The following is a 26,644-nucleotide window of genomic DNA, read 5'->3' on the forward strand; positions in this document are numbered from 1 at the left end:
ACAATTCTTGAGGCAACAAACAATAGGAGCAGAAGAGAGATGAGAGATTTTTTTCTTCTAACAGCAAGCGGGACAGGGGAATTAGCTTGTTCCTTATTCTCTCACTGAATTACCGCGTTCTAAGTTTAGTTACTAAACCCATTTGTGCTGTGGTTTTCTCTCTGTTAATAAGGGTAATGACTACCTGAGACAGCAGCGTAGAGTTTAGTCCACTGAGCGCTGTAAAGCATTCTGAAATTCTCAGAAAACAGGGTGCAGCAGTAATGGTTACCTTCAAATGATGGAAAATTCAAATTTATTCCTAAGTGAAACATTGTCCCTTTAAGTCATTAAATATGTAACTGCAATACAGACACACTTAAATAAATTATTTAAAGTTATTTCTAGTTCTGTGTGGGAGGTGGGTGGGTGGTGAAGTTGATACTTAGTGGTTAGAGCAGCCTTTAGCCTTTACATTTCTCCCTGCTTTCGCACAAGCATTTTTTTTTGTCTTTTTAACTCTTCTGTCTGATACAGACAATTGAGCTGGCTTTGATTAAACTTTTTTGGGGGCTGTGAGAGTTTATTCTGATTCTGCAGTTTTCTCACGCCTGTTTATGCACCTTGAAAATGTTGGTTTGCAAGAGTAGGAAAGCAGGTTCGCACTGTCCTGTCAGTGACACGATGAGAGGCCAGGAAGGACTCTTCACGCTTCAGAAGGCTTGTCAGACTTGGCTTCTATACTTTTTATTTAAGGATTAAAACATATAATTTCCATGGGATCCTAGTGGCTTTTTTCATGAAACTTCATCTGTCTACAATCAAAACTCAAAAATCATTCCTAAGCCTGAATTACAGCACAGTGAATGTTCCTTAATGAACCCAAATTTCAATGCCAGTTTCTCACACATCTAATCACTGTGGTACCCAGGTACAAACGTTATCGCTGCAGGAGATGGAGTAAATGGCACAAACCTCAATACTGACTTCTCCATTTTGCCACACTTCTTTACCTTCTATTTCCTCTTATAAAAATTGTTGGGAATTAAAATTGTTAGGAAAAATTCTTAGCAGACAATTTGGCCTTTTAAACAAACAAAAAAACCATTTGAGTTTTGCCACTGAATTCAGTATGAATAGGGTTTAGTTTCAGAGAGAATCAGGCAAATAGCAATGCTAGAAGATGAAAAGCAATGGTTCTCTGAAAAAAACTGATCAGAAAGGTTCCTACAGGATCGAAAAATACCGTTACAGTTGACTGAGATCTGGATTGAGAAGGAACTACCCAGACTCATGCACCGAGAACAGACACATCACTGACATACACTTGAAAGCTGAATATATCATTCCTGTAAATAGCTCTTCATGTGTATTTGTTTATGAGTTGCCTCCCTCAAACCTAAAATGAGCCTAGCATACATTTTTTGTCTTTCTCCACAACCTTCTAGTCCCCATACAGCATGACCACAATCAGATTTTGTTGACTGGATATAAAAAATGCTCACGGTTTTAAAAACAGCTTCTCAATAAGAAAATCTGTTGAAGTTTTGAAAATGCCAACGTTTTTAAGGAGCTCTAGCTTAGACACAGCAAATACAAATGAAGCTGCTTGACCTATCTTCGCAGACCTTTATATACCGTAGTACAAGGGAAGAAAATTCTGGTTCCTCACAACTAGTTGTTATGGTATTGGCATTAATAATGCATCTGCTGGTAGAACCAAAAAGCCTCCTTCTGACATCAAGGTCACAAGCTAGTAAGCACTGTTCATACATATATTGATGCCCTTTACTACAAAAAGCTCCACCTAAGTAATGGAGAGGTAACATCGTGTGAATACAGACAGGGAAAATGCAAGGAAAGATGGGGACTGTAGCACAGGAAGAACTGCCTGCTTCATCATCCTATACAGAGACGGGCTTTGCGTGGCAAATGGGAGTGCAGGACTGCACCTTGTCTACCCATAGAGCTTCCTAGAAAGACAGAAGCGCTAGCCCTTGTAACGTACCATGTATGTATAATGCTATTTATTTCCCACTGCAAGTTACTGACCCCACACTGAGCTCCGTTTCAGCCTGCACAGCATGGACATTATAGATGAGCTCTGACTTACGAAGTCTTTCAGGGGTGGGGTTTTCAGAGGAGGCTAAAGAAGTTAAGCAATTTAGATCTTTGCAAAGCAAGGTGATTTTTAACGTGAAAGTTGATTTGGGAAGCTCACACTTCAGGGTGCCTGTAAAAATCCCAGCTCAGGTGCTCCAGAATGCACAGGAAGAACAAAATCATCAAAGACTTTGTACTGCTGAAGTACCTACAGCAGAGAGCTATCGGCAAAGCAAGGAAATTCAGAGAAAAGCTGCAATGAATGAATGGAAGGAATAAAACGTAGGTTGGCTGAGTGGCAGGGGTATGAATCTCATGCCCTTGCTGGAGCATCATGCACTGGGGAAGCAGTTGGTATGTAGGACTAACAGCCCGGTGCTGTTACCAGTTAGTGGACACGCTGCCTTGATGTGACTGCCAGAGCTCGGTGCTCTGGCTCTGAGGACCCTGGCTTCAAACCCTGCTTTCAGTCCATGCAAAAAAAGTCCTCCTTTAAGGAGCCAGAAGGGAATGCAATTAAGGTTGCCTCGTGAAGTTCATACAGGCTAATGCATGAAAATGAGCCAAGACAAATTACGGCGGAATATTAGGAAGAACATTTCTAATTGTAAGGTCGGCTGGCCTCATTCCTTGAGCCTCTGCATACTGAGCTGAAGAAAGCAAATGAGACGATACTACCAGGAACAATTCTGTGCTGTCTGGGAGATGGGCAGGATGAGTAATATGGAAACTCCTTCTCTACAATATAATGCACTTTTTCAGCCTTTCTCTAGAAATCCAGCCACGGTTTCTGACATTTATTTATGAATCTGCGTCCTTCAGAAATTAACATCTTTTTTTGTTATTTTTGCCAAGCTGTTTTCTCTCTCCTCACTGGCATGTTTCCTTAGCATAGTTTAGGATGTTAGCATGGGCTTTGCTGATTCAGGAGAAAGGAGTATCTCCTATCCTTAAACTCTCAGTCACTGCTGGAATTGGTCTCCAACTCATGTTGACATATTTGGCTCTTCTTTTTGGTTTGTTTTCAGAGTTTGGCTGTGACTTGAGCTTGAATTACAAAAATACCACATGCACACACGGAAAAAAAAAAGCCTTGTTCTCAATGTTTCCTGCCATGAAGAGCCAAATATTCTTCCTATTCTGGCCTTCTTTCCAAGCGGCTCCTGTAGGCTTGTGTGGTTCTTGTAGTTTAGTTCAAGGAGGGAAGCCTGGGAAACCATCACCTTGAATCTATCTCCAGTCTTCGCACTGCTTAGGATCACCCACTAACTTCTTGTTTATGCCTGTTTTCCAAACTGTAAAATGGGAATATCCCATTAGTAACCCAGGCACTCTAGCAAAAACCAGCAAGCTTTTTCATGAGAGTGTAACTGTGGGCATTAGCGTATTTGTCACAAATGTACCAGTGATTAAAGCTGTTTCAGGGTTCATTCATGCCTCACTGGTGAATGTGAGGTGAATATGAATATACGTGTACATTTTTATTCTGTATCTCATATCTTCCAAGACAGCTGCAGGGCAGGGGGATGGACAAATACTAGCATTATTCTGAAGTATGTGTGAGTATATCTCACACATTCATGTACAGGGAAAAAATCATAAGATGGTGGTTAAATAAGTCTTTGTGCAATTTTTATCTATGCTTTTCCACTATGAGTCACCATAATTTACATGTTATCTAACACTGAGAGTCCCAAGTTTATGTTACCTTCTGTTCTCTTCAGTGCTCAGTGGAGAAATCGCCTTCTTGAGGCTTATCCAGCCTGCTTGGAAGAGGTCCTCTCGGACTGAAGGAGTTAATGGTTTGCTAGAATAACTGTCATCAGACAATTGTATTATAAAGAGCAGCAGTTACCAAAATACATTTTAGCCTGCAGCATACAAGAACAATACAGCTATTGTACTGTAACCACAGAACTTGGCACGCAGATAAGCTTGAAAGGGAATCATGTTTTGTTTATTACAGAAGTGATGGAATCCATTGAAAGGTTATTGTTTGACTCCTTTTGAAGCAAATTCCAGCCCCTTTGTGAAAGGTGTTTGCAATCTTTGGGTCAAAGGCAGAAGGGAGTTTATTCAGTGGTGTTACCTTTCTTCCACCAAAGATAGTCTGGAGGATAACAAAATCAACCTGCTTCCATGTGACCCTTCAGAAACACCTACCAAACTGTAATTTCTATTACAAAGGCAAGGAAAGGCTGAAATGTTCAGTAGAAGAGTTTATCAGAATTTTCTATTTTGATTAGAAAACTCACTCCCTAAAAATAAACCCAAATTTGAAATCAGAACATTTTCAGCTCTCTTCAACAATGATGAAAAATGCATGTTTTGTTTGCAAACATGTAGTTCTCAGACAGGAAAAAAGTTGATTTTCAGGCTACATAAAATGCTTAATCCTCATGGAAATGGACAAAGTGTGAGGCTGTCACTTATTTGGCTTTTACCCAGGATCATGTGTTCTGGTCTTAGTAAAGGTCCTCCATCGCTTGATCTGTAGCTCCCTAGCGTATTATACTGACGGTCTCAGTTACCATTTTACACATTGCTTTGGCCACAAGCAACTGTAAGAGGCTGCCTGGGTCCTACAGCTGGTGCCGGAGGCAAAAGGCTTGAAACAAGCTCAAGGAAGAACTTTTTCACGCAGCAAATAACTACAGTGTGGAAGTCACAGAGGCAGGGTGTTGTAAAGGGGGAGAGCGAACGTGGGTTCAGAGATCATCTATCACAGTCATTCAGATGCACTTCTTGGCTCAAGAAATGCTTAAACTGCCAGTTGCTGAATGCTGGGAAGGTGCAAAGGTATGGGCACAGGAAGACACCTTCTGTGTGCCTGCTTTTATACTGGTTTTAAGTACTCACTGCTGGCCACGCAACAGGAAAAAATAATGGTCTGCATGGGCTTTTATCTGATCTAATATAACACTTCTCAAGTATCACAAAGACCAAGTGTCAAATACTGCAATAAAAACAAAAAATCAGTAGTGGATTAGAATGCTCACAGAGAAGGTTTTTTCAGCAAGTACAGACTTCTTTGCCTTTTCTGTATGAATAATGTCTAAATTAATTCAAGCCACCTTGATTTGAGAGAAGAGAGGAGGAAAATGATGGGGACTTTAATATAGTGAGTAGATTTTTAAATGGTAGTGGATTGCCCTGAAAAACGCTCTTGCAGGTCTCCCTGTTAATGGTATGCAGGGATACAGAAAATTAGCCCCATCCTCACCATAAACTGCCATATATTTTTAATTCCTGTGGGGAACTGCCACAAAGTTTGAGGGATGGAAGAACTGGCATTTCTGACCACTTTTTCTCTCCATCTTGCACCTACTCCAATAGAGGACTGCAAAACTTAGGGCTTATGACTAAGGACAGAAGTTCACGAGATTGTCTTAAAGACAGTGAGATTTAATAACCAGAACATTAAAACTTGAAATTATTTTTGTCATGGTCTCTAAGGTTTTAGGATACACTTAAGTTGTTTTGTTAAGCTTTTCTCCCCAGCCAGGAAGGATATGGATTGACTTTGCTTTTTCTAATGAAACTCATTGATTCTGAAATAATCACTTGATATTAGGAGCTGCGGCATTAAAAAGAAAAAGGAAGTAAAATTATAGGATTGAGAAACTAATAATACGAATATGAAAGGGCTTTTTAAATTCTTCAAAGGTTATTATGCCCTCAACACTTTGCTGATTTTTTAAAGTGCATAATTTCATTTGAGTCACTTCCCCTATAAATTACGTACTTAAAAACCTGCTGATGTTTCCTCCAATACTTAGAAAAACATCCCATTTTAGACTTTTTTCCCATCCCTCACTGTATCTCAATTTTACTTCGATAGATACTTTCAGGCAATTTTTTTTTTTTTTTTTTTTTTAAAACCTTAGGAGCAGCACAGATGAACTCAGTTACAATTAGCTATCACGTACAATGCAGAGCCATCTTAACTATTCAGTCCTTCTAGTTGTTTTTCAACAGAAGGTTTATTTTCTGTGGTTTTAATTAACTTTGGACTTGGTATTACTAATTTTAAGCCAAGTTCAGTAGGGAGCAGTGGCATTTCATATACTGTGGGACTTTATCCAAAATGCCTACACCTTTAATTAGAAGTATTAAAGCCAAAGACATTCAGGCTTGGGTTTGTTAAGTTAAGCAGCAACATCCATATAAAGCAAAACAAAAGCAACCCGGTTTGACAAAAATACTGAGTGCCTGCTGATCCTCAGAGCCACAGGTTTTAACAACACATTTGAAAATCAAGGCAATTTTGTTTAGGTTTCTGTTGAGATGCCTGACCACATTTGAAATTTTTTGCCCCAATAATCAAAATTCACAGTGCCTCGTGCAGCCCACAGCTTATAAAACCCTCTTCCATCTTACAGATGCTGAAACCAAATGCAGGGAAGCAGATTCCTCCCTCCATGTAGCCGTGTTGAACTGGAGCACACATGTAAAACAATCCTTTCGCCCATCCTGAAAGTCATTTATAGAAGACCAATTTATATAGATGTCCCAAAGGCTTTTGTAAGCCACTAGGATTTTCTTGTGTGGGCTTCAGCAGATTTTGGAAGAAATCTATAGTAACCTAAAGAATAGCAGCAGCAGCCAGAGACCTCACTACCTCTATTTTGGGCACAGTATAAAATGCACCCAGAAATAGATTTGTCAACCTCAACGAGCAAAAGAGAAGCAAATCCAGCACTTGATCTAGCTACTCAAGCCCCCTCAAAACTTTAGTAGTCAAGTTTCTGCCTGAGTTTTGCTTGGCCTTCCTTTTCTGCAATGAAGAAGCTCCTCCATTAGGAAAAAAGCTACTTCTAATTTCTCTTCCACCCATAGTCTGTCCATCCGTCTGTCCATCCATCCATCAGGGTCCCACAAAGAACTGTGATTTCATGACGTGGATGATGTGCAGTGGGAATTCATGAGATCTCATCGGTATTGGTGAATTACCAAACAATAGAGGTTCTGTATTCATGTAAACACCCCAGACACAAAAATAGGGAAAACTCAGAGAAGTATAAATGTGTTTATATCCAGAATAGTCTCCACAAAGAACACTTTGTACAGTTTTATTATTGTTGTTTTTTCCCAGAAGCATCAGCAGTTCCTTAGGCATGTAATATATAAGAGGCTAAAATCTAAATTATGCATCAAAAAGGGAGAGATGCAACTTCAGGGTAATAATGCATTTCAAAAATAACTTCAAATGCGTAGTTCAGAGCAGCAGCCTATAGCTGGAAACGAGTGCCCAGTCAGCAAAGGCAGCAGAGGAGTAAAAATGACTCTTCCCTACATTAAAAAAACTGGTAGAGATCTTTATTTTTAAACTGGGCAGCAGCAGGGCTGTATCCTGGAATCCTGAATCTATTTGAAGGACTTATCTGAGGGGGCGATCCTTCAGAAATACACTAAACAAAATAGACAAGTCTTGCATGCAGGGCAGCCGGGTTTGCAGTACTGAACTCTTCCTTCGTACGTGACTGGATATCCAAAAAGGACATTGCAAATCAGCAATGCAGGAGCTATCTGAAATTATATTTCAAACCAAAAAGAAAAGAATCCCTTCTGTTTAACAGACACGCTACTATAATATAGCCCAGGGCAGGCGTTTGTACAAATACAAGTCCTAAAGCCATCACTTTGAAATCTCAGAGAACTCTGCAAGAATACGATCCCTTTTAGTCCTTGAGCTGTTCTACACCAATCTACAGCAGGGATATAACTTTCTGCTAAACTTCACTGAAACCTAGAGATGGATGATCTTTTACTAATAATTTCTATCAGGCTTCTTACCAGGGGTATTTAGTTGAGGATAAAGAAACTGTGAGTCATACATAAAAGCTGCTTGCATGGCTTAACGTAAAAGATCTTCCCCCTCAGCTCTTTTGATAGCGTAGAGACCACACTATGAATAGTTTGTCTCTCACAACTGCTTTTTTTTCTGTCTGTATGTACTAATTGGAAAGTATTGTACTGTTATTTTTGTGATGGTACTGCTGAAAGATCCCGAGATACCGTCGCGCTCATGTCACACATTACAGGACTTTACAGTGCCGAGGGGAATTTATGATCTAAATATACAGGAGAAAAGGATAGAGCGCACCAACAAGAGACAGAGAAGAGGCACAGAAAAAGAGAGGGCAGGAGTACTTTCACATAACCTTACATGTCAGTAGGTGATGCCCATGTCTGGACTAGCCGTCTCACTCTTTTTCCAGGCAATGGGGAGAAACGGGCACTTACAGACCATGAGTCATCTGACCTATTTTAAATGCCTACCCTTGCCAAAAGTAAACATGCCCTACAAGTGCCTCCATTGACTGTAAAGACAAGTCTAGATGCAGGTATCTACAGTACGAATAACTATATTTAAAAGGAAGGATGCCACCACCACAAGATTCGTTCACTTCACTGAAACTACCCACAAAGTGAGCAATTGATGCCATCTCTGTTGGTTTAATGGAGTGAATCCCCCTCAACCTTTCCTTGAGGCAAAAGTCCATCCTTAGGCTACTGCCATATCACCAGGCTTTTTAACTGTCCATATTTACTGCCACAAAGAAACAGATTCAACCTGAAATTCAGCTGGACAAAGGAAAGGTGAAGAAATCTAGGCATAAAGCGATGAAGAGCCACCAGAACAGGATGATACGGATTCTCCTTCCATGTTGTATTACTGTGTCCCACTAACAGCTGGCACTCAAAATATAAGCCAGATTCTGCTCCCAGCAACCCAGATGGAGTCACTCCAGATTTACTGTGAATCCAGCACAGTTTCTGGGGATTCCTGCCAGGATAACTGAGAAGAGCACATCCTCTCCAGCTCCCTTCACACTGTACTGCAAGAGTAAAAGTGTGAAACACTTGTTTGGGAGGTGACAAAGCCCTGTGCTCACAGGTGGCCGCCTTACACTCTCTTGGTAGACCAAAAAAAAACATTTTTGGGGGAAGGAGTGCTAGAAACAAAACAATAGCAATATGGAAAGCAATAGCTCTGAGCTAGTACACCTGCCCTTACTCCCTTCCCACAAAGCTACAAGAGAGATGACTTTGGACATGCAATTTTTTATCTCTCAGGCTTTAGTTTCTCGTCAGGGCTGTGTTGCAAATGAAGGCCTTGACTATCACAGTAAGCAAATTTTTATCCTTCACCGATATCAGGGCTCCAGTGAGGTGTCAGGACCAGGGCTGGAGCTGGTAACAGATTTTTCCCTTCCTCTTTTAATGGAGTTTCTCATTTTCCTCTTGCGACTAGGTTTACTGCTCCCAGGGAATGCAGTCACATTGAAATACTACCAGAATATGTGATCGTAATGTAAGGAGATACAACAATAATCACTGATTAAAAAGGAAGAATGAAAAGAGTAAGAGCTGGTGGCAGGATTCCTAAATGCTGATCAGTGCTGTAAGACAGCCTTTGATTTTTTTAATTAATTATACATTCCCTCATACTTTGTACTGCTGTTGATTTAATTGGACTCCTTATTTTTAGACAACTACAGCAAGAGGAAGATAGGGTATGGCTTTCAGAAGCTCAGCTCTAGCCTAATTCTGCCTCGTTCAATACCACTGGGAGCAAAATTAGGCTAATGCTGAGCTCTTCTGAAAGCCTCGTGGTCTTGATGCAGTTTAGCACACTGCATGTTTATCTGTCTTGCAGGATGGAGTAATTTCTGTGCAGCTTAGTCTGTCCACACAGGAATCCATGCAGAACTGGGCTTAGCATCCATAAACATCCCAAAACCTTAATGCAGGGAAGAGTAAGTGTTGAGCAGCAGAAAATGGTACCGAGGTCTGTCTCCTACCAACATAATTTGCCCTGATATTCACTTCAGCCTCACTCCATGCAATTTATTTTCACCCTGTATAGAAACATGTCTGCCAATGTGCTTTGTGGAGATAAAGCATTAAATGTTAAACTGCAGAAGGGGCAAAGAGGAATGCACTGAGAAAGGTCTGTTTTCAGCTGCAGCCTGAAATCATGTATTGCCACAGGTGAAAGGGACACGGGGAGACAGAGAAGACCCCTGCATGCACCCACTAATTCACATTTCATGGAACCTCCTTATCTGTGCTTTCCAAGGGTGTTTTGTGAAATTGTTGAGAGAGGTAGGAGCAGTGAGAGGCTAGCAGAAGCAGATCTGTTCAGAGAACAGGGAAGGACTGAGGAAAGGTTACATTATCTCACGTGCCTGTACGCACATGAAACAGCAGCTGCCAGCATTGGGAGCACAGGAGCCTGCAGATCTGCAGCTGGGAGGCCATTATCCTGCAATATTTGTTGACTTTCTCGAAGCCTCAGCTCCTGTAGTTGTGGGATCCCCCAGACACATATGTCTTGTTGAAACACACATTCTGCTCTTTTGGCTTTCCCAGGATAGTAATTTCTGCAAAACGTTCCCAATATATCTGCAACTGTGGCACTATAAAAGTGCTTGTGTTGGTACAGTTTATGCACTTTCAGATCTGAACTCTTGTACAGTCCTGATCTTGCTTGGGCTTTCACCGTCTGTACAAAAGCCCTGCCTACCCTGATGAGTCTACGGCAGAAAAATGTGTAGAGCATGCCGTAGCTGCCTTTGAACCTTTGCTGTCTTTGAACAACCAGCTCCGGGAATGCCAGAACTCACAAAGCCTTGTTTTGTGCACATGTCTTTCTGATGGTTGATGCTTTTCTTATGACTGCAGCGTTTCTTAGGGCTTGCTTCTGTGAGGATCGTCTGATGTCTAATAACAAGTAAGCTCACCTCACAATCTTTTCCAGTTGGTGCACTCCTAAGTTTACTTACGGGTATCCAAGAACCTATTTTTACAGAAGCTGCAAGACATCAAATATCCTTGATAGCTCTACATCTCTGTCACACTGGGTGTAAATATACTAGTAGGTTCAGAAGTTACTGCAGAAAGTTGGAGAGACTCGCAGACACACACATGGACGCACGGTCCTATAAGCCACAGCTCCTTTGAGAACCAGACTAAAGAAAGGCCTCACTGCAGAGAAAAGCTTGAAACGTGTTCCCAGGATACCCTTAATTCCTTCTACTTAAAACTTTGTATTTTCTCTTTTTGCCTTAATCTGAGGGTCTCTAAGCCTGTCTCCTGGTTTGGTGATGCCAAGCCTGCAGCTGACTCGGGCTGCAGACTGTAGGGCAGCAGCTCAAATGGGCAGCGACTCCCTGAATGCATTTGCATTCAGAAGGCAATACTGGACAGGGGTAAAAGCAGGGCTGCAGCTTTCTGTTCCTGTGAAACACATTGGAATGAGTTTGTCTCTTGGAAGAATGGGATTCTGGACTCCAGAAGGGCTCTCCCAACTCTTATGGCACACTTACATGCACAATTTACCATACATGCCTTGCTATTAGCCTCTGAAATTTACTGCAAAGAATTATTCTTAACTGATACCTAGTATTCTCCTTTCTTGCCTACTTTTCACAAGGCAGCTCTTAAATATTTAGCAAGAAAGAAGCTCATGTTAGTCTAGCTCCTCTACCATAATCACAGGAGCCTGCATAACAAAATAGTCTTTAAAAACCAAGGGGACTTTATAACCAATCCTTACCCACACTAAGCACCTGTCATTCATTTAATTTATAGCTCTTTGTTATTTCATCTCCCAAGAGCCCACTCTGACAGGGCAGAGAGAGGGGGTCTTGCTGTAAGCACAGCTATTATTTTGCAGTACCAATGCTGCAAGGTGCTCTTCCTGGGTACCGCCGCTGACGTGCCGCACTTGCTAATGCTGCTGTTAGTGACAGCTGCCTGGCTAGCAAGAGCTGAAGTGGATCAGTGACATACAGCACAGGACAGGCTGCCTCATCAGCGTGATGGAAAGAAAGGCCACAATATTATTACCATTCCTTCTGCATTTAAGAAAAAAATTGCACTTCTCAATATGCTTTCAAGATATCAGACGCACACACAAAATAGATAAAATGGGGATCAGTTGTAAAAGATTTGCATCGTGAATAATTTTAGAAATACACCCCCACACCAGTACTTATACTCCAGCGCGGGGGAGAGCTACGCTATGGAAATTAGGTGATGCTAGTGTGTATGTGTGTCTGTCTGTCTAACAATACCTGCCTGAAAAGATCAATCTGGATAACAAGGTCTTCAAGGCAAGCATCCAAGACTTGGCCTCCTACACAACCCTGGCAATGGGATGAAGTGTGCCTCCACATGCATGGGAGATGCTTCTGGTAAAGTGCTAAGGCGAAGTGTGAGCTGCCTTTGGTGACTGGCAAAGGAAAAACCATGAGAAAAAACACTTCGTACTCAGACAGCACATCTCGTGTGAGAATCCTTATGGTCAAAACTCTTAACCAAAGGGAACCCCCAAATCTCCCACCATTTAGCTACCCGAGCAATCACAAAACATCAGTAGTCATATTGGCCAAGCATATGAATAGAGGAGGCAGAGGACAGGCCAGGTTATGTCTCTGATCCTCATAGACACACACTATGAGCTTTTCTCAGGCAAAAGGAGCGACAACTATCTCCTTACTTATTCCCAGTCCCTTGCTCCCAGTACCTGACTTCTTAGGTGTCAGAAATTAAAATGATAATGGTGAGAGGAGAAGGAAGGAGACATAACTAGACTGTGGGACCCACTTCGCATTGATTCTTGATGTGAAAAACACAGAATAGGAGTCGAGCACCTTTATGGTCAGTGCTGTAAAGTTGGCAGTTTTTCAGCAGTGCTTAGCCCCTGGGAATTCCCATCCCTTGTGGTCAGATGAAACTGTGTGCTGAGCACTTTTTAAGAGCTAACGCTGCTTGCATTTACTCAGATGGCTCAGAAGAGACTGAAATGATTGGGGGAGAGACGCACTGAGCTGATGTTTTATGATCTATACTGTGCTTGTGCCCTACTGAGGTCTCTGAGCCCCATTGTGCCAGGTACTGGACAGTGCTGCAGCTGCAGAGAGCATTTTACAATGTTAAACAGACATCTTGGAGCACAGAAAGGTGAAGTTATTCCTCCACAAACATGAGAACTAAGCGCTAGAGTAACCAGTGCATCATGACACCCGCTAGATTTGGGAGCCTTAATTGAAGGCTATGAACTGGGTCAAGGAGAATCCCGTGGTGAGGGGACGGAGCGGGACCGTGCGGGTGATGTGCTGGGCTGAAGGTTGCGACAGACCTTCGGTCAGGTATGCTGCTTTGGGTTTTTTTTGTGAGGGGGTGGGAGTGTTAAGTACAGTCCTGCTCCAGCAAATACACATCCATTTGTTACTTGCTAGCATCAAATCCCCAGGTTTTCAGTGAACTGAAAAAAGTTACTTTTATCATGGCAAACACTGGTTTTAAAATCCTTAGAAATTCTGCTAGAAGAAAGAACAGACCCAAAGCCTTGATTTGCAATAACCTTTCAGCACATGCTTTGCAGAAGAGCAGTTGGCGTGTGCTTATGCCTCACTGAAGTCTGTAAGTACGTGCTTGAAGTTAAATATATGCATAAGTACTCTTTGGTGTAGGGATAATTACTAAATCCAGGTCTCATTAAGGTCTTCCTATTTTCTTTTTTGTAATTCACTTACATATTCTGCAAGAATATGATCAGATACAGGAATAAATACTGTACAGTTAGAACTGTCAGGCCATAAGAAAATCAGGAAAGTATGCAGGGAAATATTCCCAGTTTGTGGTAAAGTTTTCTCATTACATTCTTAGATCCTTCTTTATCTCATTGTTTCTCAGTTTATCACAATTCTTCATTTCCTGTTCCCTTTTAGACTTCAAACATATATATTTTTAATGTGGCTTTTTTTAACCCTTCCATAGTTAGTATTTAAACCTTTCGGAGACTCTTGGCTAGACCTCATGTATAAATTCCAGATTACTTAACCAGACACTACAAGGACATTTTTAATATATAATGCGGTATTATAGTTTAAAGTCTGGCCAAGAGTTTATGACTTCTCGTTGTTATTAATGTTGTAACAGTAAAATAATTGTACTGTGCATTTTTATAGCTTCTGCCACTTGAGGCTGATAAAGGACAGATATTAACACAGCAATACTTCATTCCAACTTGGATATCCCACCTTACTTTAGTGTACAGGACTCTCAAAAGCATCCACATTTGCCTAAATCTCCTCCTCTTGCAACAAGAAGTAGAAGAGGCAAGCCAAAGCTGAGCTAACTTAAAAATCTCCAGCAAAGTTTCTGCTACAGCTTCCATTGACTGCACTTTTCCTGATGTCCTGGTCTGCAGGATTACTTTAGAGAGCTCACCACAACTAGCAAAGACTTGTATCAGCTGAGGACTACAGAGCGATCTGAAGAAGACCAAATACAGTTAACCCAAATTGACATGCAGACCAGAGCTTGCTAACTAACTTTTTTTTTTCCCCTAATGGAAACTCTGACATTAGCTTTAGCTTACTGGTTTAACCACACGCTTCAGAACCTCTGAGGCAAAAGGCTGAGACCTGTGTGTGATTTCTCACCCCAAGATGGAGCTTCTAGCACCATGGCACTCCCAACCCCAAGACTATTTGGGGGGGGTGTTTTAGCCTTGAGTCAGTGGCAAGTGTGCCTCATCATCTGCTGCATTAACCCTCCTTTCCCCCACTTCCTACAGCACTTTGGGGTTCTTGCCCAGGTCTCCCATACAAATATTGACATAACTTGGTCCCATCTAGATGGCAAGAAACAGTAAGCGAGGAATACTTATTTGAAATATTTTGAAATATTTGTATTATTGAAAATGGCAAGGCTTAAAAAATTTCCTGAACAGAGCTGTCTAGAGCAGGAGGCTATTTTGAGTATCTCTTTTTGCCTTTAACCCAACTATTTCAGCACCCCACCCTTCTTCCTTCCACCTTCCTTAATTTCTTAGACTTCCTTCTTGTTGCTTTGTGTGAGTCTATTTTAGGTGTGAGAGAGTGGTTAGCTTCTCGCTAGGCATCTACTTCCCATTTTTTGTCTCTGGGGTTTGCCTTTTCAGCAAAGTTGTGAGTCCATTAGTACATACAACGTGTAAGATTCCTCATGATAAACAGACATTGCTCGTAAAGAAAATAACTACTTGAGAAGAAAATAAGGTGTCAGAATGAACACAGCTAGGCTCTTCCAAATGCAGGAAATAATGCAAAAACTGACTAGTGCAAAGAATACCAAATTAAGCTTGCAGAGTCCAGCTGTCAGGACATGTATGTCTTAACTCTTCCATCTCTGGCAAACAGATATTCAGACTAACCACAAAATATCATTGCTTTGATGTTAACCATCACCTGTCCTCTTGGTAGAAAGTTATTCCATCTCATGCACTGACTAACTTTAATATTAAATTCTAGATAGGCCCATGAAGCCTTACTGTGGAGCCCACAGCGGGATTTAGTTGTGATATATTCCCTTCCCTCTACTAGATGGAAAGGGACTGAAACAGTGAATGGATTTGGCTATGCAGGCCCCAACCTGATGCTTCACCCTCTTTGAACAAAACTTTGGGGGTGCTTGTTGTTTGCACATAAGTGGACAGTATAGTCCAAATCTCATTGCTGTCAAGTCAGAGCAAGTTCAGACAAACGTTCAAACTCTCCCTCTGAGGATGTTCATGACACAAAGACCTGGACTCTAACCTAGAAGGAAGTTTGCATCACAAGTTTCATCACAAGATCCAAACAGAGTAGCTCAATGCTTTGTTTTCAGTCTTTAGCTATACCATGTTGACGTTGGTCTATGTTATCTCTACCCGCTTCCTCTCTGTCAGGCTGGGAAAACTTCCCCTTAGCTCTGGGGTTTACTCTGTCTCTGGAGAACAAGTCAACTCTCCACTGGCAGTCAAGAGGAGCTGAAACCACAAGGCTCCTACTAATAGGAGCAGCACATCAAAACCTCCTCGCATCACACTGAGAATTAGTCCCAGAAAATGAGGGCCTTGGTGCCCTGCAGGGCTCAAGTTCCTGCTACAGCCCAGTGTCACCGACTTCACAGAACAGCAGCTTTCTGGCAAATTGTGCAACTGCACCGCCCCCAAACTTCCTGTTTTGAAACCCCAAGAAGCTGGAAAATGTTAACACCGGCACTTTAAAGTGCTAGTTGTGGCTTTTTCTTTTTTTCTTCTTCCTAAAGATCTACATGATACTAAAAAATTCTACATACAAAGGAGTAAAGTGGGGCTGCATTAAGGAACTGGGGGCAGAAAAGCAAGCACATGTCTCTGCAGGGAGCCCCAAGCCAAGCAGAGCACGGCACGTCAGAGCATCCATAGCAAAACCATCCCCTCTTCCATGACCTGTGTGACATGAGGTAGCTCGCTGTCTCTCCACCTCCCATCTCGCCCTCTCCGAATTAGGGTGTACGGGGTGTGCTCCATGGCTGTGGCTATTGCTAAGTTTTTGAGCAGCAGGTCCTGGTGCTACCAGCTGGAGCTGTGCTGGGCACTGCAGACACCTGCTGGAACGGCGCTCGCCGAAGACGAGCTGTGCCACTCGGAGTAAGAGGCGAGGTAACAGATGGAGAGGCAGGTGCTTATGAAGTGGCAGTGAGACAACTGCGATTCACGTGTCGAGCAGCGCTCACCGGGCACCACGTGCCACGAGCAGCCACCTGGCCCAGCTTCCCACTCTGGCAAGCCATGTGGCAGATCCACGCTCTGCCTAAAACCCACCCGTGATGGGAAAGAGAGGCCCTAGCGATAAGAGGACCTTGATACAGAAAACAGAGGTATGACAAATCTCTGTTCCATTCCAGCTCATTTCTGTATAGGAAGAAGAGCAATTGGAAAGAAGAAAGCATCGTGTTTGTCTTGAACACTGCAAGGGAACTTACTTATTTCCAATCAGCATGACAACTGCTTCCTTTTCTGGCTATCACTGAAACTCCAGATGGTACATACTTAAACTCCTAACTTGGCTCCTTGCAAAGACATTGTCTTCTTGGTTAGCTAAAAATGTATTAATAGTATTGGGGTGAAAGCTCCTGCTCTCCTGCACTGCGCTGTTTGAATAATGAAATCTTGGTCATTCTGCAGCATTCCGGCTAGTATTAAAATTAGGCGTCTGAAGGGTCAAGGCTCTGCTGAATGTGCTCCAGTTATAACCACCTTCTATTTGAATTTATTTGTATTACCTATATTTGAGTATTTTGCTAATATTCAGAATTCTGCAAACCCTTTAACAGCAGCCGCTATTACCTGTCTGCCTTAACCCTGTCACCCTTTTCCAGTGATTGCTCTGCGTGAAAATTTTGAACCTTTCTGAATCAGCCAGCTGAGGTGCTGCCAACTCTTATGGTTTTATTATGGAACTGTGAGACATCATTTTCTTAAATCTCTAGCTTCAGGACTCCTGTTATTTTTCAGAGACTGCTGCTCTTTGTTTGAGCAGCAGTACATTTCTAGATTTGCACATAGGGAGAAGAGCTTAAGGAAGTGAACTAGGAAGCCAGACAACAAATGTAATCCAAAACAAAAGCTAAAAAGAAAAACAATATCATGATTGTAAGCGAAACTAATGACAAGTTTTTGCACCTGAAGCTGAAGGGGGGACAGAGGAATTTTGATGGTGTGTGACCAATTCAAATCAGCCAAAATACCTGCACCTCGTTCCTCCTCCATCACGGGGGGGACCTGGTGGAGTGGCTGGCAACTGCGAGCTCAGGACTTTGACATCTAAGCCCGTGCCTCATAAAAAGCTGTACCGTTATTGTTCTAAAGAAAATAATATCCTGTTTCCTTTTTAAACTGTGTATCTCTTTAAAAATGTTAAATGGCTGCTACATTCCTGCCTTTATCCCGGACACTTTTTATGAGTCTGTACTTCCCTCTTCTTTTGCTTTTAACAAGCCGGCTAAGCAGAGGATTAGGGGAATGACTTAGTGCACATGTGCTAAAGAAGGGGGGGGAAAAATGTGCCTCCAAAATCTTACATAACTTAAAAAAATAAACACATAAAACAGAGACACACGCCCAGGCCTTCACTCTTTGCACATAAAAATAATCATAATCATCATCATCATCATGTGGCCAGACTGCAGTTTGCCAGCTGGACTGTCCTTTGAAAAAATTAACATTTTAAATTATGGAAACTAGAAATATATAGCAGCACGTTTCCCAAACTTACTTCTGATGGCATTTCCCATTTCTCTCTCTTTGCTATTACCAGAGCTTGGTATTCAATAGCTGAGAGTAAGCAGCCACCCCTCAGGAAGGAGGAGGAAGAGAACTACCGAGCCCCTATCATGCTGTCAGGCACGTTCTATAAATATTTATGCGACCTACAGGATATAACACAGTTTGAAATCTTGCAGTCTCCGTAGCCACTGTGCAGTCAGGCAGTTCCCCGTACTCCTCTGAAAGTTCCTGTATTTCAGGCAAGACCTAGGTCTTTACATAGCTGTGATCTGCTTACAGCATTCGCTGACCTAAATTGGGGATGTTGTACTCAACGGCGTGTTCCTAAGGGGATCTCGGCATATAGCAATGAACTCGCATTTTGTGGAGGATGTGGCTGCAATTAGAGTCACTCAGTTAAACGTGAGGAGGACTTTATGTCTACCATCATGCGCGGAAAGCAACAGTAGGATAAGCTAAGGTAATGCTTGAAGGATTGAGCCAAAGCTCAGAGAAGGGAAGAAAAAGTAATTCTTCTGCCACGCGCTTATGTTAGAGTCATTTCTGTCTTGCAAAAACACCCAGGTTTTTTGGTTTTTTTTCCTAACAAACTGCAGAAAAGGAACCTACCCAACCCCCTGCCCTAAACAGGAACTTGATCCCTAGTGATATCTTCCCGTCCTGTCCCTATTTATAGAAGTAAGGTCACCCAAATAAGAACAGAAATGATATCATACGGTTTTTGGTGACCAACTGAATTCTGCGTATCGAGAATTCAGACGAACACATTTGAATAACCCACATCGAAAACCATTTGGAAAGAACAACTCACTGTGGCCATTTTTGTGCGTAGAACAACTAAGGAATTCGTGAGACGTGGTCAGTTATTTGGAATTTGGGTATCTTTCCCTACATCAAATAATCAAGTCATTAGATGGACAGAAATTTTGCTTGCAAACTTCACTGTGCAATTGTTTATTGAAAGCCTGAAACAGACACATTTCCACTATTGTACTGTTAATGGTATAAACAATTGATGAAAACTGCAGAAATTAAGGAGTCTGTAAAGGTCACTTGATGGGCAATTTGGAAGCAAACACACACACACAAAAAGCTGGGAATTTTACTGTTTGCAAAGAATTTATAACTGCTTCCCTATACATATTGCTGTACAGCAGAGTTTGAATTCAGGACCTCCCGCACCATGACTGAGTTTGTAAGCTAAGGGGGGAGTTAACTATTAGGCTTCTGACCTGTACCTGGCCTGACAGGCGTGCTCCAAACAGCAACTGCAGCCACATCTAGAGAAGGCCTATTTTTTTGTCACTCCCTGGAGCCAGCCAGCATTTTGTTTTCTATTCTTTTACCATAAACCAACATAGACTGAAAAAAGTCAAGCTTTAAATAGATACGTATACCTATTTGAATATATGTTTACATAAATACATATTTTATACACACACACAAGCAAAAATAAAAGTGTCTATTTTATAATCCTAAGAAAAATGTTCTATTTGACAGCATTCTTCTTTCAAACTCATTTGGCATAAACTGTGATCTATAATTCCTATCTTATCATGTCAGGCAGTCCTTCAAACTGAATCTAATGATGAGGAGAGCCAAGTACTTCCATCATGTTTAATGCAGTTTCCAAAAAATCTTTATTTACACAGCTAAATATTTTATGGGCCAAAGATTCAGGGCTACTTGTGCCTCCAAGGGGTTTTGTTCGTGGATAAGAAGTTTGTCTAGGCTTGAGGCACAAAAAGAAAGGGAAGATTTAGTCATTCCCTTTCTTTTACAGGCTGCCTCCATCCTTCCATTGCTCATTCACAAATCCCTCGGTGCCTCCGTAGGCAGACAACTCGTAGGTGGATCTGAGGTAGAGGCTGCTGCTAGCATTTTCTGCTGCCTCTGTGAGCAGCAACACGCAGCAGAGCAAGCTCCCTCTTACAAACAGAGAGAGGTCAGCTCTGCCGACGGCAGGGTTTGAATCTGTGCTTATTATAGCAGAGGAAGAGCCAGTGGAAACGGGGAAATTTCGTCCTAAGCAGCAGCCAGAGGGGCCAGCTTTCTATGAATTAGACATTGCTTCTGGAGAACAAACAGGCTCTCTGGACCCAAGGGTTCAGACCAGCTGCGTGACTCAGCCTTGGTGTATTTGAACGTGTGAGGAGGAGAGGAGGTTGCCTGCAGTGGTCTCTGCTCTGTATCTGCCTGAAGGGCCAGCTCCGAGGGCTTGAACATCTCAGCCCCTGCAGCCCAGCCTGGCCGTGATGGAGGCTCAGGACCCTGCACAGCCACGATGCACAAACACACTCATCTTCCCTGCCCCAGCACAGCGCCTTGCATGTCGGCTGATCTCTGCTGTGGGCATCAATACCCCAAAGTTTGCATACCTTTTTAATGATAAAATACAATGCAGGTGCAGATAAAGAAATATCTCAAAATAGTTCACCCCCGTCCCTTGCTCTTGTGCTGTTTGCATTAACTTTCCCGCATAGCAGTTCATTACCCCGCGCACTACGGCACCATTGGCAGCCATACACACGCTCCTTTTTTAAACTGGACTAGAATAAGAAAGCTGAGCACTTACAGAGGAAGGATTTCTGTGTGGTGCTTCTGAGACTGAAGGTTCTCTTTATGGTTAATGCAACATTCCCCATTACAGTCATTTCCTCTGAAGTAAACGGGATTTTGCCATTATACTTTATGTTTATTAATATATATTTCCTAGCTGAATTGACATTCCCCTGTTGCCTTTTTTTTCTACCCTGAAATTACAGGAAGCCAAAATCCTTCAACAGTAATGAGTTAAGTTCTGTAGCATGCAGAGCTGTGTGCTCTCCCATTAAGTGGGCTGGGGTTAAAATGGGCACCATTTACACATTAATATGTATGCCAGGGCAGCAACACCGGTTCTGCTGTAATGTTTCAGGCTAAGGGGTCAACTGTTTAGCTGGGATGCTTCCTAGCAATATTTTGGTACTGTTTAACCAGTGATTGAGTGGAGGAAGACTTCCCTTGTGACTTGACCTTGAAGAGTGTCACAGGGAGGCCTTTGAGGTTGAAGAATCAAAAACATCTGATTCTTTGTGGTGGCTAAAATACCTGCAGTACTTTTGGAAGACACTGCTATTAGGATCTTCTTTCCCCTTCCCTAAACTCTCCATCTCCAGACCTGCAGTTGGAGATAGCATCTCCCTTGCTGTCTGTTCAAAATTGCTATTACGTGTCGCTGTGCATTGTTAAATGATTTCCCTGTACTTCATCTCAGAGGCAGCAGAAGTTAAGAGATGGAGGAATTGGGTGGCTCGAGGGACTAGTAATGCTGCACAAAGCTTTTCACCTCCTATCTGAATCCAGCTGCAATTTTTGCATGACCAGAAATGGTTACTGTGCGATGCCGGTTTGGTAGATTCTGAAAAATAAGTTATTTTCTGGCTTGTTTTTCCTTTCTGGTGCATCTGCATCACAAAACCACTTCTCACCACTAACTACAATACTACAGCCAGCACTTGCTGCCCAGCACGAGTAAATCTGAGCACCTAAGCTATAGCTAGTCACCTAATTAAGTGACCTGATTTTCTCAGGAGCCCAATATGTCTTCCAGCTCCCACTGCACTCAGCAGTTGTGAAAATCAGGCCACTTTTGTAAGTGGCCAAACATAGCTGTGACTAGTTTTGAGTACTCAACTTTTTAAAAGTTGATCTTGACAGGGCCTGGGAGCTGGAGCACCTGGAGGATGGGTCCTCTCCAGGTTCTGGCTGGTGGCTACAGAGGAGGGCACCTGGGAGGGATGCCGTGCCTGCCCTGTTTTGTGACTAACCAGAGGCTATCGGTCATCATCACCATTCCCAGCACTAAATTAAAAAAAAAAAAAAAAAAAAGAGAGTCTCTCAGCGTCAGGTCCCATGACAAAAATATACTTTGGCTTTTGTTTGCTTTATGCAGTATTTCCTCCTCACACTGAAAATGAAATTGAAAAGGGAGTTTATTGTCCCCATGGAAGAGATAGGCACCTTTTGAAATCACGCATGAGCAAACATGTGTGGGGCCCAGCCTAATGTTTTCGAACGCCCTTTGGGGTCCCAGGAGCACAAAGGCAGCAGAGAAGGAGCTGCAGTCAATTCCAGCAGAGCTCTATTGTGCGATTTGTTCCAAGGAAACATCAATTCATTAAGCGAACAAGTCAACAAGGGTGGGTGGCAGAACCGTCTGTCCTGTTAGATTGTGCATGACTCCTTCAGAGATCTGCTCTGGGGTCTGGAGAGAGTAAATAACAAGTGAGAGCCAGCTTGTCTGCCCTCACTTTGCAACAGGAGAAACTGCTCATTTCAAAGCCAGAGCTTTACTGGAAGGGCTTTTTAAATTCACTGCCTCGGATGCAACGCAGACAGACACACTTCAGTGGCAAGATCTATGGTTAGGAGAGTCACATTTTAGTTGTGTTTTAAAGAGCATAAACAACGCAGGCAAGAGGGGAGGTGAACTCAGCAAAGGCAGCATAACAGAAATGGATGATGAAACCAGGGTAGGGAAGATCCACGGCCAGCCAGCTGAGACAGCTGGACATTCCTCTGCTGAAGGAGCCTCCCTGAAAGGTTCCCAGCCTGTGCAAGGGGGGAGCTTTTTGCTCTTTGCTCTTGTCTGAACTGCTTTTCAAAGCAAAGCAGTAGCTGTTTTGCATAGCGCAACTGAGCCAGACTAGGGAAAGGTCAGCAAGATAGAACAGACCAAACTGTGATGTTGACCGCACAAGATACGTCCTTCCAGAAGGCAGGTGCTTGGACCAGCACTCTGCTGATCTCAAATGAATGCTGGCAGATAAGGGCAGCAAAATGCTTCAGGAGGAAGTATTTTCATAATCACACATTTGCAACACAGCCCTTTTTTGCAGCATTATCTTTCTGCCTTCCTCTTACTCTCAAAATGAACAAAAATATGTATATTCAAGGGGTGGGGAAGCCAAGGGCAGAGCTGAAACACAGCTGAGTCAACAACACATGTCTGCGAGCTGGTGGGTAACATTGCATATTCCCGCATGGTTATCAGAGTGCTTTCGAAAGTCATCACTACAGACAGAACGGGCAACAGAAGCGCAGTAAACATCCTACACAGCACTATGGAGAGAAACAAGAAATGCTGGATGGTCCCAGCTGCCCTAATCCTAGAGCCACGGGTTGGACACTGGAGTCACGACCCTCTTCCCTCACTTGGATCCACTTCCTACAACCAACCAGCAGTATCTTCTTGCAGCAGATAACACAGGGTGCATAGTACATTGGTCTTGTCCCTTTGGTCAGGCACATTCCCTCTAGCTTAAAGATGTCAGCAAGTCTTTTGCACTATTATCAAGCTGTCACATACCATATTTAGTAAGATTAGGTTACGACTCAAGGCCGGCCAGTGTAAACTAGAAGTTTTCCTGTCTTCAGTCAGATTTTCTGTTGCTAACAGCAGGCAGCTCTGAGACATGGTGTACAACCCACAGAGCAAAAGGGAGGCAGCTGCTTCAGCCAAATTAACAACAGGAGAATACAACTGGCTGTCGCCTTTGTCAGTCCCTGGGCTGTAACCCTGCTCGTGCGTCACACGCCAAATGGCAGCCAGCGGGGCTTTACCTTCGGTGGGAGCTGCACTGGTGCCTGAATGCATTCCCTGTCGGGTAATGCTGGGAAAGACACCTCTGTCTACCAGTGCAGCGCGGTGGGTCTGCAGGATGTAGATCCGTTTCTGGCACTGCCCATCTGTAGGATCCCTTCCCTGGCTTCAGGGGACAGACGCCTGGAGATCCCACTGTCGCCTTCTGCGAAGGCTTCTTGCTCTTCAGACCTTTCTCCACCCACACCATTTTGCACGAGTGTGTGCTGGTTAATTAGATTAAACCAGCATCCCGTTCATTTTGGCCTCCTTCCTACCACACCTGTAGCACTTGTTCGAGAGCAATACTGCCCTTCTTCCCTTAAGTAGGAAGCTCTGAAATCACCTATTCATGGGGAATTTGCCTCCTGACACCCAACTGAGGGCCTGACTTCTGCCCCACGACCCTAATGTTTCTATCCTTTTCTGCCTCCTTCATTCATAATTTTTGCTAAATATTTATGCCATTTGGATTCTGGGTGAATTCCTCATTTTGGCAGTCTCTAGTGTTACAAAGCTGAGCTGACCCACAGCTGCATTTCAATGCTGATGTCGAGCATTTGGAAAACACTATTGCATGTCTACAAGTTAAAAAGCACTGCGCTGGTTTGTTCTGCAACTGGAAAACTTGCTGAACGGAAGACTTGGGTCTTCCTAGCTGGAGTGAAAAGGGATTTGTAAGCATACTGAAGGGAAATAAGCAAAAGAGCACTTTCAGCGTAGCAAGGGCTGAAGGGAGGTAGCATTTGGCAAGTCATTGTAACCTGAAAAATCCCTGGTTTGTGCCCCCTGGTGGCACTTGAATTTTTCTTGTCCTCAGTGCTATTGCAACGTCTGCACTTCCAGACCCAAACCTTTTGATTTTCATGCTGAGCAAATGACCAGCAAGGAGGTCATTAAATGCCAGTAGCCGGTGCTTCACTATCCAGAAGAACACCAGGCCAAGCAGGGAAAACCCAGAGGTCCATACGTCATACTTTGAACAGGTTGCATGACTGTGCCCCTCAAACTCTGTACGGCGATTTGACAGGCAGCACATCCGAAAGAAAGCCCCAGGGCTGAGGGAATCAGTCTGGGAGGCGTATCCTGCAGGTTTCTAAACACACCGTTACAGCCCTTCCCCAGCAAGGACCCAAGGTTCAAGCAATCGATGTGACTATAGCCATATAACCCAGCGTCACTGAAATATTCTTTTTGTTTTGCTCTCTCTTCAGACAAAAAGCACTGGCATCGACAGGTGGAAGAAGCGTTCAAGCAGCATGCGACTGGTTGGTATGAAGTAATAAATGTTAAAAAGAGTAAAAGAAATTAGTGAATTTAATGTTCAAGATTTTAGCCATTAGAATGTGGAATGTTTAAACAGGGGCATTATCTGAAAAGCACTAGCAAAATTAGTGAGACATTATTTAAGTGCTGTAAATAAGCAATCCTGAAACAAGCCTTGCCTGAGGCAGTTTGTGATCTCGAGTAATAGCAAAAAAAGGTGAGAGAAAGGAACCACTACTCTCTCCACCCTAGCACCTAAACAGAAAACTGAGAGCTGCCTTTTCAAAGATGTTGAGCAATTTCTAGTGCTCTCCTCCCTGTGTTTTGTACACCGAAAGTCAGAAAGGCAGAAGCAGTGACCCAGGTTAGATCTTCAGAGCCTCAGTCTGAAACTAAAAAGCAATTTTCTGTATTACTTAGTAGTGGTAATGGGCTGCAAGTGAGACAGTGCACCTCTCTGCGACCTGCCAGAGCTGATTTTTTCCATAAAGGGAGAACGAAAGGGAGTGAGGACAGGGGAAGCTGATTTTGCTGAAAAAATATATGTCTTTATCTGTCAGTCTAACAGTTCTTTCTCCCTCTCAGGCTGTTCTCCCATGTGGGTGACCCATTCCTCGATGACACCCTGCCCCGGGAGTACGTCCTCTACCTGCGCCCCACTGGCCCCCTGGCTCAGAAGCTGTCTGAGTTCTGGCAGCAGTCAAAGCAGATCTGTGGGAAGAACAAAGCTCACAACATTTTCCCACATATCACCCTTTGCCAGTTCTTCATGGTAAACCAGAGCTCCTCTTTCCGTTGCCTTTATGCATGCATTCATGAGCAGCCCTTGCCAGGCTCAGGCTGGAGACGTTACATGCTTCATTCAGTCTCTGCAGAAGGGTTTGTGCTTGGGAGTTGGGGGGGTTGTTACCAGAACGGCCTGATGCCTGGGCTTGTTGAGGAGGTAACTGGTTTGTAAGCAGGTTGTTTTCAGGGAAGAGCAGCAGCAGAAGACCAAATTCTCACAATCTCAAGTGATTGTTAACATGAGAATGGACGGGGGGTGGGGCGGTGAGGTTAGGAAGGTTACTTGGGGATACCTGATCCTGCTTTGAGGACAAGGGAGGGGCAGATGATTTCTAAACATACCTTTTTCTATCACCCTGCGTTTTTTCTCACTGCATTATAGCAAAGATAGACCGTTCACGCCCACCCACCCAAGCCTTTCCTTTCTCTACCGAGTGCACTAGAGAGCTAAGCACAAGCGTAAGGAATGATTCTCCACCCGAGAAATGCTTGTCCCGTTTCCTTTGGCAGTGTGAGGACAGCAAGGTCGATGCTCTCACTGAAGCTCTGCAGGCCACCGTGATGCGGTGGAAATGCAAATTCCCTGCCCCTCTGCCTTTGGAGCTCTACACGTCCTCAAACTTCATTGGGCTTTTTGTCAAGGAAGAAAGTGCTGAGGTGCTCAAGAAGTTTGCTGCAGACTTCGCTGCAGAGGCTGCTTCTAAAGCAGGTGAGTGACTATGCTGGCAGCTACAACGAGCTCGTGGCTTGGTCAAAGCTTGGGCATGTTCAGAAACCAAGGTTTTGATGACATGAGG

The 26,644-nt window shown here is 43.2% G+C and overlaps 1 protein-coding gene across 2 annotated transcripts in view; it reads left to right on the forward strand.

Moving 5' to 3' along the window:
* The window catches only part of UBASH3B (ubiquitin associated and SH3 domain containing B), a 74,675-nt gene that overhangs the window by 23,373 nt on the left and 24,658 nt on the right, over nucleotides 1-26,644 (forward strand). Inside the window, exons 2-4 of one of the 2 annotated variants that reach the window (XM_050910949.1) lie at nucleotides 25,010-25,063; nucleotides 25,647-25,833; nucleotides 26,358-26,556. In XM_050910949.1, the coding sequence (XP_050766906.1) occupies nucleotides 25,010-25,063; nucleotides 25,647-25,833; nucleotides 26,358-26,556 (440 nt within the window). Of the gene's footprint in view, nucleotides 1-25,009; nucleotides 25,068-25,646; nucleotides 25,834-26,357; nucleotides 26,557-26,644 lie in introns of both variants that reach the window. The other variant, XM_050910950.1, reaches the window with a different exon arrangement.

The sequence above is a fragment of the Gymnogyps californianus genome, chromosome 25 (genome assembly GCF_018139145.2).
Source record: "Gymnogyps californianus isolate 813 chromosome 25, ASM1813914v2, whole genome shotgun sequence".
Taxonomy (NCBI): Eukaryota; Metazoa; Chordata; class Aves; order Accipitriformes; family Cathartidae; genus Gymnogyps; species Gymnogyps californianus.